Genomic DNA, 16,042 nt, shown 5'->3' with positions numbered 1-16,042 from the left:
TGTCTCAATTTCTCTATGATGCAGAAATTAGAACAAAATATGACCTAATCAAAAAAGCTGCCAGATGCATATCTGGACATAGGTGTATAGGGGTGACTAAGCATGGAAGGAAGGAAACTCTTGCCACTGACACAGCTCATTGAGGGGACAACATGCAAAGTCTGCATGATGCTGGGAGATATGCAAGGTGGATGGGGGGATTCTGCAGAATATCCTCAAATGCACTTGCGCCCTTCCGCACCCCCAGCTAAATGCATCTCCCTGCCTAGTAAGCCCCAGGACTTCCTCTAGTGAATGCTGTGTGCAGCGATCTTTTAGAACTCAGGGCGTGTGTGTAAAGTCTCTCCATTGATTTCAAAAGGAGCACTTTCCTGCCACTGAGTGGCTGCTTAACTGTCAATCAGCGACAGGAAAGTTCTCCTGTTGACTGCTTCAACCAACCAATCCATGGCAACATATGTCAGATAATGGAGGAAGAATGAAGAAAATCATGGCTGCAAATTCTGTCAGGAAATCGCTTTTTAATTTTTTTTTGTTTTGGAAGAATACATATTAAAGGATAAACAGAGCATGCATTCTTCTATAGTAGAAGTAGATGGTGCCTTTAAGGTTAGAGAAAATGTAAACGTAGAGAATGCCCTTTGAGGAGAATGCTCTTGGTCTACAAATGCATTCATTGTAAAGACTATTATTCCAAAATGTTATAAAGTAAGCTTTTGTTTTAGAGAAACTTGTCATTAAACAATTTCAGAGAATGTATTAAACATTCCAAAAGATCCAGATATGGATATTTGGATTCATCTATTCAGAACTAACAGGACAGTCAGCACCTTGAATGGTGTGAAGGACAGCTTGATGCCTCTGTCCCCCAGTGTAAGTTGCGGTGTGCTGTAAGGGCGTTCTAGTAGATCACACCTGAAAAGAACAAGACTGCATTACTAACTGTAATTTCCAGATGTTAACATATAAACCAAGATTGTGTTGTACTCCAGACTCAAAACACTTATAAACAAGCATGTCCCATAGCATATTATTGTACCTTTATCTTACAATTTATATATATATATATATATATATATATATATATATATATATATATATATATATATATATATATACACACACACACACACACACACACACACAGTCTGGCTTTTTTTTGTTTTTGTTTTCTTAAGTGAAATGAATTATAGTTGCTAAGTGGGGTTCAACTACATATTAATGTATATGTATTTAGAATGAAATGCCGTAAAAGTCCCTGTTGGTGTAATGGTCAGGTGTCCCAATACTTTTGTCCATGTAGTATATTTCTTATTTCAGTACACAAATGGATAAATCTACTTACAAGAATACATCTTTCACAGGGAGAAAGGTTTGCAGCCAGGTATCCACAGTACTTCCGTAAGACTCGTATAACCTCAGCACAAGAGAGTTAGGCTGATTCTCTGCCTTGGAGGATAAATTACTTTATTAACATGACAAGTAGTTAAGTACCCATAGGAACTGACCTGTCCAACCTAGAACCACACTGAAATAATTCCCAATTGTGCCTCAAAAAGGGGAAAATGTCTTTCCAGACTACAGAACTAAAATTTGATTTTTCACTGGATCAACATGCTTCAACCCTCCCCACACATCCTTGTTTCAAATCTAATCCCTGATTACAGCAGCCCCATCATTAAGGTGCAGCCCATACCTGCTATACAGTCTATAGCCGACTGCAAAGTCTGCCCAGTTTTGTTAAAAAAACAAAAACAAATCCCTACGTGCACCACTTTCTCAGCAACATATTAATTTACCTGAGCTCCTGGTGTAGCGGTTGGTACAGATATTTCAGAAAAAATTACCTATTACCCTAGGTTTTGTCACTGGTGACTCCTCCACCTTCCACTGACTTTAGCATTAGTCCCCATGTGTACCATTCAAAGTGTACAGAAAAAGAAAGTGTGCTGATAAGCACAGAGCATTGGTGTTAAATCATACAATTGTTCTATGCCCGCCATTCAAAATCAAACAAACAATCTGAGCGCTGCTTCAACGGCCCCACAAACCAACTAGAATAAATAAAAAAAAAATAGTATCTGTGTAATCACACATTTGATTAAAAAAAAAGTGTCATACTTCCCATTTACAATGTTCTGTCAATCATAGTCCCTCAGGGAAAATAGCACACTTACATAGTGTAGTAACTCTCAAAATGTACTTCTGATCCTATGGTTAAAGGTTGTTGGGAGCCCATGCATTTGAGCATTAAAATGCTTTTATTAATGTAAGAGTTTATCTTATTTTATTAAAAGTACATCTTGTGAGAATTACTACGCTATAAGTGTGCTATAACTTGTGTTTTCTCAAACACATGATTATGACTATGATTCACAAAAAGCTAAATGCGAAGCATTTGACACTTCTATAAATACATCTATATAGATCTATAAAGAGTGGGTGTAAAATCCCATATGAAAACCTACTGAAGCACTTACCTGTTTGACTGTTTCTAAGACCACTGCTGGGGAAAGGACAGTAAAGGCACTCCAAGAAACGGGTTGTACAGATGATGATGACTGAGTGGTGAGGAGTGGAAAACAGAAGCTGTATGCACTCTGGATAACTCTAGCTTCCTGAAATGATCCTGAAATTTGAGAAAATGAACAAGTCAAAACAAACAAAAACGATCTGTGAGAACCTGTCAGTTTTACACAAAACAAAGAAAAAAAATGTATGTATCGGCACATCATTAAATGTATAGTAAAGCAATTTTCCGTCCATCATTCATTAAATTCTTAACATGAACTGCGCATAAGGATTATAATCTAACTGCAGGAAATCTTGTAAATTATTTTAATTACAGCAATGTTGTGGCAAAAATACATACCCACATGTGGCATAAGTGCATAAGAAAATTCATGATCGCCCATATCTGCAGTGGCATCTGGCGACTTTGGTGCTCTTAGACTGTTGGTAATAAAAGGCAAAAACATACAGGTACACATTTATAAAATGGGACACAATAGCACCAGGGTTTGTCTGGTGCATTTTATAATGTAGTATAAAATGCACCAGACAAACCCTGCAAATGCATACAGTCAATTAATATAGGCTTCACTTTACTATTCCAAATTCAGATCATTTTGGAATGCCATTACACCTCAAATGCTTAGAGCTTAAATTTAATACAGAATGCTGGTGGTGTTCTTTTTACCCATGACATCATTCTAATATAACAAGGGAAAAGTGAAGAAATTTGAACTTTATTGATCCACACCCATGTGTTTTGCGGGAAAATTACTATTAAAACAAGTACTAAAAGGTTCCGTTTCAATTTCCTAGCTGTTCTAAAGCACTATTTATTCCAAAGGACTAGAATACCAAGAGAACAGAAGTTATTTAACTGAATCAGGGGCAGATCCAGCGCCTGACCTCAGAAGGGAGAGTCACACTAACAAACACACACAAACATTTACGTACCCAGGCACTCACACTTTCACTAACATACCCAGGCACTCACACATACCCAAAGACGTGTTCACACACACTAACATACCAAAAGATGCATGTTCACACACTAACATCCAGACGTCAACACGCACATATCCAGACACACAGACATAGAGGCATGTTCACATACTAACATACCCAGACACACATGTTCACACTTTAACATATCCACACATTCAAACATACCCAGACACGTGTTCACACACACTAACACTGACCCAAAGACATGTTCACAAACTAACATACCCAGATACACACTAACATATCCACCCAGACACATGTTCACACATTAACCTACCCAACATACCCAAAGACACAAGTTCAGATATAATCATAAAAAAAGGAAAGAAAACTTACAGTGACAGGCTTAGAACATTTCCCAGTACAGAGCAACCATATTTACAGTCATTCAGTAAAGCTACTCCAAAACCATGCTCAGAGAGGTCCATCCAGCGATGAGCCCAAACCTGGATTAAAGAAGAAAGATATGGATACTTTTTTTTTTTTTTTTTTTTTTTTTTTACAGAGCCCTTTAGAGCAAAAACAATTAACTACTCTAATTTATAAAATCCCAACTATTACAATTGAAGTTTATTTCCTATTTTGCAAAGTGATTAAACTGCTAGAAAATTCATATATATGGATTATACCTCATATATATAATTCAAAATAATGTCATTTCTTTTACATTTGAAGACATAAAAATAAAAATGACACTGAACACGTTTTTCCCTTTTCTAAAACTTTGGCACAGACATTTTAACGAAGGTCATCTTCATTAGGGCAATATTACGAAAAAAAAATTCAGGCATGCATTTATGCCAATAAAGACCATCTCAGCATTTGCACATTTTTTTCTCAGAAGTGCATGCATGTTTTTATTTAAGATGTACATCTCCCAATTTTTGTATATATTACACAGGATATTGTGAGAGAAACCCGTTTATGTATTATAATTCAGCGCACTCGTGAAAGCCTCTTACCTCATATCGGGCCCAGTCCCAAGACGTGTTTCTGTGAGTTGGCCTCTGAAGATGACCAAACTGAATCTCGTAGGTTGCATTTGAGCTCTGCACCTTGGCTGGAAATTCCACCTTCAGGAATTTGTGAGCCTCCTGCCATTTCACCTTTTGAGAGAAATTGGTGGTTTATTCACAAAGCTGAATCTTTTCATCTCACCAGCTTGGATATCCGATGTGAAATATTATCCCTGGAGCATCATATGTTTCTTATATTCAAGGGGAACGTGATCGATATCACAATAGGAAGGCTTCTAGAGTGCCACAATTTTACAAAAATAAGTTTAAGTTGTACAGTTAAAGTTTATTTACGATGAAAAAGGAGTAAGTTTGTATACCTTGGTATTAAATGTGATGTAAGGAGATAAAGCATCGAGGGCTATCTCCTGTACGATTGTGCTCTTCTCACTTATTTGCAAAGAGAATGTGACGGCTCCTCTCAGTCCCCCACTGCTGCTAATCTCCACTTTACTACTGAGATTTGTTATTGGCTTTCTGCAATTAGATAACATATAATGTTATCCCCCCTAGCCTGGCAGATGCATTGGCATGGATGATAATTGATCAGTCAGTTATCATTTACCTGGTTTCTAGATGATAATCCATGACATCCCAAGCATCCCAATAAAGGGGGATGTCATCAAACAACACAAACTGGTTTCCATAGCAGTTTTCAGGAACAGACTCTCTGAAAGAAATCACGTATTAAAAGAGAATTACGTCATGTTAAAGTACTAGACATTAGTTTGGCTTTGTTATGAGAGATAACTATTTATATTTCTTTATTGTCACTTGCCAATCCCATTCTAGGGTCATAGTACTGAGATGTATTCAAATTAATAAGAGCAACAGCAGACAGTCACATGTATGCTATATAAACACTGGTGTTGTTCCTAATGATTCCTATGAGAAAATACAATAATTATACAGTTTGATGAGAGATTAAAATATTACAAAGCCATCTTACACACACCATAGGATCAGCCACCTTAACGTCTGTTCTAAATATCCGCATGAATATGTATTCCTATTTTACTTTTCTCGACCCAATTGTTAGATTGCTGATAAGGATTTAATTGTGATTGTTTTTTCCCTTCTGCCCTTTAAGCATTTTTACTTTAAAACTCTCTTGCCACATGGCTTATCCTATTTTATTGGAAATTCAGGGAAATAATTGAGGGTTTACGGCTCTGATGTGGGTATATTTATTTTGTATAATAGGAAAGGGTACACTGGTGTGCATGTGCTCAAGGGTACGGACAAACCACGTGTATTTTCTTAGTAATGTCCAACACAATCTTAACCATGTATTTTATATTACATTTGTTCTAATACATAAAAACAAGAGATATGGACAGTACCTGTTGCTGGCCAGCAATTGCAGGGAAGTTAAACGACCCACTGAATCAATGTTGGCGCGGAGGATACCATTATCCATTGTTATAGAGTTATCTTCCTAGATGTAAACATAAAATAATGTCCATTTATCAATTCACTACAATGGAAATTGAGCCTTGAGGATCAAAATGTCTGATCACAAATATCTGTAAAGGGACTGCACTAGTTGTTAGCATTAACCCTTTGGGTGCTATTGTTTGGCCCTCAATCAGACTGATGAAGGAGAGTGCAAAATGACCATATTTGCAGAAGTGTGTATTTTTTTGGCTAGACTGTTTCTTTAGACCGATTATGGCAAATAACCTCCATCTTGTGTATGTCCACCATGTAATATACTGCATAGTGTTGCCTACATGGCCTTCCTGTGCCTGTATGTAAAACAACATATATTTTAAAATATTTCTAAGGGGAGCCAGGGCTTTTCAGAAAGAGATCTAGATTTCATTGCTTTGCTTATTTGGTTTGACATATACTAGGGATTAATGGAGAAGACTTATCTTTCACCTAAATACACAACAAAAAGGGACCTTATATTTAAAAGAACAGAGATCTGCACTTACCTCCCTCAGAACAGCGACCAGAGGACTGGGGCTAATGTTTTCAGGCCTTACTACATAACCCATACCAGGCACCTTCACTAGGCCTGGAAGAAAAGTGTCAAAAACAGAAAATATGAAGTTACTTAAAAATGTAAGGAGCACAGTTTCAACCGTTGGTACTTTTTATAGACGTGCTGCAGTCTGGAGTTACTGGAGGTTCTACTGCATTCTTAGTGAAACAAACGTTCAGATTTCTATTTATCATTAAACACAAATGTCAGTTGGAAAAAAACACGATCTTTGGGATAATAAGCATTTAACTCTCTGGGAAAAGGGGTTGAGTGAACCATTTTTTGGGCGGCACAAGAGAATGTGGGATAACTAGTTAGGGACGGTGGAAAAAAAGGAGGACGCAGTGAACAGAAGAGTTCTGGGTCACGATGCTCAGAAGGAAACTGCTCCGTCCGGGAGAATGCTGTGAGCTGAGAAGCTACTCAAGGATGGAGGAGAAATTGATATAAATACATCATAATTTTAATGCCAAAGTATTCCTTTTGTTTTGTATAATTTCATCTTCGGTGCGTGTTATACGTTTTATAACCTGTAACAGTGACCCAATTCAATATCAATATACATAATTTCTTACAAGTTTATCTGTGTAATTGCGTTTTGCTTAAAAATTACCCTTGTGGAGGCGAAGATTGCAAACAGCTCATACTTTAGTTTTTTTTGGGGGGGGGTTTATTATTAATGCTTTTTCTAAGTGTGAGGCAAGACAGAATGGTTTCTGATACCAAATATTCTGCCCCAGCTTACCCTAGTAACGTTAAAACAGATTAAGGCACATGCACTTTTATACCCAGTATTTGATCTCCTGAAGCTCCTGTCAAAGAAATGACTTCTGTTCGCTCCCAAGGCAATGTGTTTATTACAGCGACAGGCTGACTGGCAACAGGTTGTATCAAGTAAGGTGTTTTGAGCACAGCTTCAATACATCCTCTTAGAAGCTCAGCTCCTTCAGTTTTTATTTCTGTTTAAAAACAAAGATGAGGACATTGTAAAATAGAACATCACATAATACACAAATCATAAAGTATAATGTTGTATATTGCAATAGACACATAGGCAAATAGTTAAAATATTCAATTGGGGTAGACCAAGGGAAACAAATAAAAGACAGACTTGCCATTGAATTATTACTTTGTTAAAGGTTTAAAAATGCTTATTTTCGCTTTTAACCATTTAACAACTCACCTTCATAGATCTTTAGAGCATCATCAACCACCTCTTCAATGCAGCTCCCAGGTAACACATCATGAAACTGATTTAACAACAGGAGCCTGCGAGGGGCAGAAAGGAACAGGAACATAACAATATCTGTAATCATAGGAATGTAATCTGTAATCATTGTGCATTATTTGGTAAAAAAAATAATTTTAGAATTAAAAAAGTATACCAACATTAATTATCTGAAAAAATATACAAACTATAATGTATACAATTATCAGTACTGAAAGTTATAAATGATGCATTTTCTGTAGTAGGCAAATTTCGAACTGCAAAACGGTTCTAATGAAATAATTCAAAGACTGTAAACACTTAAGAGCAAGGCCCTCTTCTCTTTCTGTAGCAGAATGTCCTAACACGAGAGTCACAATGTTAATGTTGTTGGTAATTTTGCATGCTCGCTTTTGTAATAGCCCTATACAATCTGCTGGTGGTATATAGATAGATTGTAATTATTGTATATATTTTCTTGGTAAAACCTTATTTTTCCAAAACAAATATCAAATCTTTTCTAAGTGTCAACATTTTCAGAAATTTGACATCCCTTGTGCCTGCAAAAAGTGAAGTCTTGCGTATAAATGAAGAGACTTTACACAATATAAAGAACTCTTTATAAATACCTCCAAAGGTGCTGCAGTTTAGCACTGGGATAAGCAAATGACTTGTTCTGAGCAAGGGCAATAGAGCCGAGGATTTCCACATCATGGAGTAACTGCTCACATCGCCGGTTCTCTTTCTTAATCTGGAAAGTTAACATGAACACTTTCAAGCTGCAACTTGTGCCTGGTGACCCCAGCCTTGTTTAAAAGCAGTGGTTCCTTTAACAAATCTACCATGTAGAAAAAAATAAAACCACATGCATGTGGTAAATATATATGATCATTTCATTACACCCATTCGCTCCTCTACCACCTGTGAGTTCATTAAAGGTGCCGTCACTTTGAGGAATATAATACTTTCATACGTAAATGCAGCTCTAGGACCCTACTGCTCAGTGTTAAAACCCTTCCCATAAACAACCATATAAATATTTTGCCTCAATCATATTTTTTCAGGCCAAGCTTCACTCTCATGTGACACAAAAGCAAGCAGTAACAGTCTGCTTCCACAGAAGCAGAAAAAAAACACGTTTCATTTTGTTTTACATAAATTAACTTTTAAGGAAAAAAAAAATAAAATCAGAGGGAAATGGTCCCCTGGAAATGTGTGGACCCTGCCCTCCAGCTCTGTGTCCTGTGGCTAGGTTTATATTTTGTGTGTCAACTGGTGTGTTTCTTTACTGTACATTTCTTTTGCAACTGAAAATATAACTTAAAACATGGGGATTTCTGAATTATGCAGTTACAGCAGTACTACTTGAAAATGCACATATTTCATACCGCTTGTTTTCATCTCTATGTATTCGCAAAATATCAAAATTTCTCTAAAATGGCTGGAGCGCATGGAAGATATTTCTTTGCGTGTTTCTTTATCAGCTATCCTAGCGTACCGAAAGGCTCCCCTTGCTTACGATGGGCAACTGGGTGCAGCAGCAACAACTCTTCCTGTAGGTCAGAGCCTTTTAACCAAGTTGATATGTACGTTACGTGTGTGTTACTATTAACTTTAATAATTGACAAAAAATGCGGCCTTGACCATTTCACTGTCTGCATCAGTATTGTTGACTTACCTGAGCTTGCGTGGTATACGTCCCATTGTGTAACTCAAGAAACAATTCTCCTACCCAAGTGCAGAGCTGAGAAGTGTCAGTCTCCACTGCAGAAAAGAAAGTGTCTGGAGTTGACAGCTTGACTCTGTAACACAATCATGATGAAGAGGATAATAATAGTCTCTACTTCTATTATATGTTTTAGATATGCTAGTACAATGTTTTATTACATCTCATCCCCATAAAAAGATCTAAAGGCCACCGCAAATATGGTCACTAGGGTTGTTGCAAAACCAGGTGGACATCTATCTATGATGGGAGTATTAGCCCAGGACAGCACCCCTAGCCAGTCCCTCTCTGACCACCATCTTCGCTGTGGGGCACCAAGATATGTCATGATATCCCAGCACTTCATGTTCTAATGGTACTTGCGTCATGTAATCCATTTTATGTAAACCATGCTCGCCAAAGGCCTTTATAGTGTAAACAGCCCAATCAGGAAGGTCAGAGATCTATTTACAAGTCGGTTCTTATGCATTGACGCATTCTCTATACAGCAAATGCATGTGGATGTAAGATGATGCATGGAGACTGCTAGACTACAGAGAAATGCAGCTGGGTGGGGGAGTTTCTCACATGGCTTTTAGAATATTTTCACAAAAAAATATCAGAAGAAAACAAAAGAAGCAAAAACCGCTTCATTTCCTCAGTAAACTGGTTAACAACTTGGACCAATGCGAAATTATATATAACTAGCTAATCAAATTGGTTTCGAAAGAGTGTTAAAAAACAACTAACCACTGACCTGGGTAAACCATCTGTATTTTCCATCCTTTTCAACCTCCCTAGCATTTTTTCTGTAGGCCCTCCTCCTCCATCCCCAAAGCCATAGAGGAACATACTAGTATTGATACGACCTTTATCCCTATTGTTCTTCACAGTTTTCAAAATCTATAAGAAAATGAGTATTTACGGTTTATCCACAGGAAAATTCCTTATTTCCTGAAACAACATATAGACGAAAGTATCAAGCCAGACGTTACAGATCAAATGAGTAGCCGGTAAACATGAATGTGGCAAGAGCAAAGTACTAAACACAGTATCTCACCTCCTCTACAGTGCCTTTCATTCCATATGAATCTCCAGGAGGAAAATGAGCCAAAACCTCAGAACCATCAATGCCTTTCCAATGAAATGTATGATGCTATGCAACACAAAATAATGAACAGCTCAACACTTATGTAAATTCAGAAATTAAATATTTTATACATTCTACCAATCCAAGAGACACAAAAACAAACTGTGGATAATGCCTTCTATGTATAGTGTATTGGCTTGATTAACCCCCACTTTAAGTCTTTAAAGTGGGGGTGCGGCCTATAATCGGGGTTTAGCACAGGGATGCACAATTTGTATCGCTCAACGACCGCTACATGCTGTTCCAGATGCCGGGCAGGTGGTTTTTTTTCTTTTTCATTTAGCCCTGCTGTGGGCAAGCAGCAGGGTTAGGATCCAGATCCCCCACAGCACTGCAGGGGACCTGTATGCTCCTCTCCAGCAGCCAGTGAACGTCTGCGCGATGTGCCCAGACAACCTCCGCTGCTGTCGGCACTTCCGCCGGGCTTCTACGACGGAGCACCGGCATATAAGGGGAGCAGTGGGGCATATAAGTTAGGTGCATTATGAATTAAGTGGGGACCTTAAAATGGCTATTGGTTTTCCAAATATCTGTTTCTATATAACATATCCTGACTAACTGCCTAATAGATACCAAAAATTTGAAAATACACGTATTCCTGTTCATTAGATAAAATACTGTTTTACTATTCCACTAATGTGTTTTTTCTCTGAAAATACATTCTTCTTGCGGCCTATAAATCGGGTGTGGCCTGTAACCGAGCCAATACAGTGTTTAGATATCTGGGTAAATAATATACATATTATATAAGTAATAATATTGTAGCATAAAATGAGTATTCATGAAAAATGAAAATATTCAAACAGCAAAGCAGGGAAACTTGGAATCAGCCTATATCAGGTCACCCACCAAACAATAACACTTACTGGGAATGCATTCACTAGACTCCAGCTGAGCTTTTGAGTAAGGAAACGCTTGATCCCACAGCCATTCATTAACTGGGGCAACTGAGCAGAATATCCAAAAGTATCTGGTAACCAGAACTGCGGAAAACCAAAAGAAACTAACTAAACAGTAATCTTCAGTAAAAAAAAAAAAATTTAAGGACAGTGAGCACTTAAATATTTATTTTTCAGTGAGAAAGTAAGGATCGAAAATGACCTCTGAGCATATCTTGCCAAACTCCTCAAGAAAGAAATGTTGACCCTGCAGGAACTGTCGCACCATGGATTCACCACTTGGGAGGTTTCCATCCTATAGTAATACAAACAACATATAAAACCATCATAAAACATTTCAGTGCTACAATTATAGAATATAATGTCTGACAAAATGACCGAAGGAGACTAAGTAGATGAACATTAATTTATTGCAGTTGGTAGTGAGGATATGTAATACAATCTCACCATTTCCACCCAAGTACCACCAACAGGTATGAACTGTCCACGCCTGGCATATTCCTTAATTTTGTCAAATAATCCAGGATACCATTTTTTTACCCATTCCAACTGCTGAGCCTGTTGAATAGACAAAGATCCCATATGTTATTCATAGAGCGTTCAATAAATAATTAATAGCATTAGTAATATATGTGTAAACGTTAGCTTTTACACATTTTTTTACACAATTAAATTAAGGGCATTTCCTTTTGAATCTCTGGCTAAATTGGATACAGTTTCAGATTATTTTCTGTGGCAATACTACAGCTTTATTACCAAGTTTAAAATACACAGGTGTGCTGTCAAAGATTGTCTATTCTGACAGTTAATAAAATGGGAATTGGGATTCCTTCCCGCAGCTGCAAATTACAGACATACTTGAGAGCATGTAAACATGAAGTCTGGGTATTTCGACATCAGATGAAGCGCAGTCACCCAGCTTCGTGCACATTTTCTGATGGTTTCTTCATAAGGCCAGAGCCAAGCTGCAAAAACAAAACATGTGACAGATTTAACACAAGAAAAAAACCTTCCCAAGACAAATTGTAAAACACTCTTAATTATTGGTCAAAACACTAACTTACATGTTACCTTGTAATAACATTTTTGCTCAGGTATCAGTGATGAAAATTGTGCCTTTCTGTCCGTCTTACTAAAAAATAAATGCTACTTTAAAAAGGGACACTCCATCCATGTGCACTTTAGGTGTAGCCCCTTTAAATGTTCATGTTGTCTGCAGAATCCGCTTCATACAGATTTATCCCTTTCCACACTCCCCAGCTTAATGCCATGCAGGAGATGCATACGGCCAAGAACGTCACCATGAGCACACTGTAGGTATGTGTGTGTGTTAGCGCAAGTGTGTAAGTTTGTCACAGAACGTCAAGGGTCCTGTATGACTATCTTTTCATAATGTACCTGGTATGTCATTGGTCATAAAGGAGGTAATCGAAAGGGTAAAATGAAAACATAATTGCATGACTGTTTCTGTAAGCTGCATTATAAATGCATTAGACATTGAAATTAATGTTGCATTTACATGATTTTCAGTTACTGTACTATTTAACTACATTGCTAACTAAAAAGTAGTAATACAGAAACTACTCCATTTGTTTCCTCTGCTTCTTAACATAAAATATTCTTCTGAAACACTACTTTTTAGCATGATTGGTGACTTCTACAATAACACACTAAGAAAACAAAGCTTGCGTTTGCACAATTTAAATTTTCTCAGCTCCAACAGTTAGTGGAGCAAACAGGCACAGAAGAGACAGACATGACAATTATTTTACCAGAGTCAATGTGGCAGTGGCCCATGGCACAGATAACATGCTGGCTGTCTCCATTCTTCTGGCTGAAAAAGGAGGAAGATAACTTGTGCACAGCACCGAACGAGCTATGGTCATTCACGTCACACAGGTTAATCATCTGATTGGCCACATACAAGGCCTGAAAACTTCTCTGATTATCTTCGCCAAGCAACTATAGAAGAGGATAAATCATGTAAGGCTTTGGAAAGAACATATTCCACAAATCTAAGGAAACTATATTTGTCACCGACTCTTTTTCTTATCCTCATTGTATTCATGAAGTCTTGCTTACCCTGGCCAGATCATATATAATTTCAAAATCGAGAAGTAGCTCTTGCACATCTCGGTTGAACACTGCAAGCTCAGCCTTCTGCAGAGAGAACATTTTGTGTGGATCCACTGGTGCTATCATACCACCTTGCCCAGCACCAAACAGCCCGTTGCAAGCCATCTCAATGTAAACAGTCATGCTGTCAAGAAAAAAAACAAAAACCCCATGATTAAAGCAAGCATGCACCTTTTAACATAAAATATATAAGTTATTTAATTTAAAAAATGTTAATTGCCTATTATAGTTAAAGACAAGGATCTAATAAATTGAGATTGATTATTTAAAACTACATTTCAACAAAGACATAAATCCATTACATTATTGCTCTTGAGAATTGAGGATAGCATGTAAAGTAAATGAAGTAGATAATTGTATTGTAGATTAAAAAAGTTCTCACCAGTGTGGATCCTGTTCTTTCAGTTCACTGGTCAACATGTAGCTTGTTTTCTCCCCCTCCTTGGTTAGCCCCTGTTTACACAATATATTGAAGAATACCCACGATTAACATTACACAGTTTATTCTACAATAACAGTTTTTTTTGGTTTCAAAAACAGACCAGGAAGCAGCACCAAGTGCCTTATGACTACTTTGGAATAAATTGAGGTTTTGTGTAAATCAAGGTCTAACAAAGATGAACTGGACCCAGGGACATTCAAGGTAATAAAAGAACTCTTCTAAAGCAAGATAAACATATAAGCATAGAGCAAGTATCCAATTAAACCAATTTTACTTCTGTTTTCTTCACATAGACATGATCTATTTGAACATGTTGCCTTGTAGGTGTAAAGTTTAAACTGAGTTTGAGCCTGAGAGTATTCCCCATAAACATGTATGATTTAGTGGGGTACTGAATGAAGACAATTGGGGTTTTCATTCAAAAATCAAAGGAGGAACCGTCTCACCTGGACTGGCTCTCCATCCACCCATACCATTCCCTCGCCATCACTTTCCCATATTAGATGCACTTCCTTCCCTACCCAGTCTTTAGGGATGGTCAGCTGCACTTTAAACCAACAGGTCCACCATCTGTAAGGAAAAACATATACCATGTATCCCCATGACAAAAAAAGACAGATCACTTTTTTAACAGGTCTTTAACTGTATTAGTTGAAGAGTTTACCCATGTCTGTTTGAATCAAGTCTGTAAGAATATAGGTGTCACTTTCAAACAGACTGCCTAATCATCCTAACTAGGCCTGTGAGAACAAAATACTAACGTGAATTGAAACAGCTAATTACTTTCCAAAACCTTATTTTCATTCAATTTTTTTTATATCACAAGCTGACAGGAAGTACATATTTGGGGGTTTGGACAGACTATGACACCAATTAAGGAATGCAACAAAGATTAATAATCCACTTGAGTTAATGTTAATGACACTCACGTAGGGCCAAAGATCTTTCCAATCTGCGCCGGTTGAAACTCTTGCTTTATTGCTTGCTCGTAAGGAATCCGTTTTTGCGTTAAGTAATAAGAAATGGAATCCAGTGGACATGTCGCACCAAACAACCTGATATAACATAAAAAAGCAGCGTAAAATACTAAACAACAAAAGTGAGAACTGGTAAAGGTAATTTCATGACCTAAATGTTGTTTAATATATACATCTGTCTTCGGACAAAGAAAAAGTATTCGCAATCTCCGTTGGACAAGCAGAAATCCCAAGTACCAATATATTTACTGACTGCATAAAGTAAAAAAAAATGGTAAATATTAAAAAATATATATAATTTTAATATAACAGGTTCATATCCATCAATGGAAGCACATATTAGTTTAAAAAAAAAATATTCAAGTTTAGCCTTTTTTAACTTGTTATACGTGACTGTCAGTGTAAAAATGTGTTTATTTACATAGTATTTGGTCAGGTAAGCAAATGTATTTGCACGGCGCTTATTATTGCAGGGCGCTGTATGAGGATATGATGTTATATAAATATTCATAATTTATAATAACAATACACATTGATAGTAGTTGTCAGCCCTGCAGCCAAGTCCATACAAAAAGGACCACGATCCTACAGCAGCACAACAAGCAAAGCTAACTGCAAACCCGCGCAAAGCAAGTACTGAAATACCGCTGTGAGCTCGTACTTTCCCCTTAAGTTGCAGTCAGTAAAATACAAATCAGAGATGAATTTTTCCACTCGCTCCAGGGTGGCTCTCCGGTTCTTTTGCACCAGACACGTCTCAGGACGCATTGGAGCTGGCTTCCCCTGCGGCTCCATAACGAACCCTACGATTCCCCGCACTGACAGAGTGACAGCTACTTCCACAACCGGAAACCGGAAAGCACGGTGTCACTCTTCTGTATGGAAACGATATTTCTGGATATTACAATTGTCACTACTGACACATAGAACTGTTGTGGATTGTCAGTAGGTCCATTTCCGTGTGACAGCACATGCCTCGATTGCTCAGTTCTAGCGAGCAACGC

At 37.5% G+C, this 16,042-nt stretch overlaps 1 protein-coding gene across 1 annotated transcript; it reads right to left on the bottom strand.

Annotated features, from left to right (window-relative positions):
* Nucleotides 1-507: 507 nt before the first annotated feature.
* MAN2C1 (mannosidase alpha class 2C member 1) lies at nt 508-15,989 on the bottom strand. The gene is made up of 26 exons (XM_053464739.1): nt 15,700-15,989; nt 14,991-15,116; nt 14,508-14,631; nt 14,002-14,072; nt 13,566-13,743; nt 13,256-13,445; nt 12,342-12,448; nt 11,931-12,041; nt 11,686-11,778; nt 11,451-11,567; nt 10,495-10,590; nt 10,192-10,337; nt 9,408-9,531; nt 8,359-8,480; nt 7,706-7,791; nt 7,311-7,481; nt 6,473-6,555; nt 5,876-5,970; nt 5,098-5,202; nt 4,853-5,009; nt 4,479-4,622; nt 3,853-3,962; nt 2,873-2,952; nt 2,481-2,629; nt 1,346-1,449; nt 508-915 (listed from the first exon to the last, which is right to left on the bottom strand). The coding sequence occupies exons 1-26, from the start codon at nt 15,831-15,833 to the stop codon at nt 798-800; spliced, it is 3,141 nt and encodes a 1,046-aa protein (XP_053320714.1). The 5' UTR covers nt 15,834-15,989; the 3' UTR covers nt 508-797.
* Between the last annotated feature and the right edge of the window lie 53 nt (nt 15,990-16,042).

Source organism: Spea bombifrons, chromosome 4 (genome assembly GCF_027358695.1).
Source record: "Spea bombifrons isolate aSpeBom1 chromosome 4, aSpeBom1.2.pri, whole genome shotgun sequence".
NCBI classification, from domain to species: Eukaryota; Metazoa; Chordata; class Amphibia; order Anura; family Pelobatidae; genus Spea; species Spea bombifrons.
This window is presented reverse-complemented; position numbering and strand designations above follow the sequence as displayed.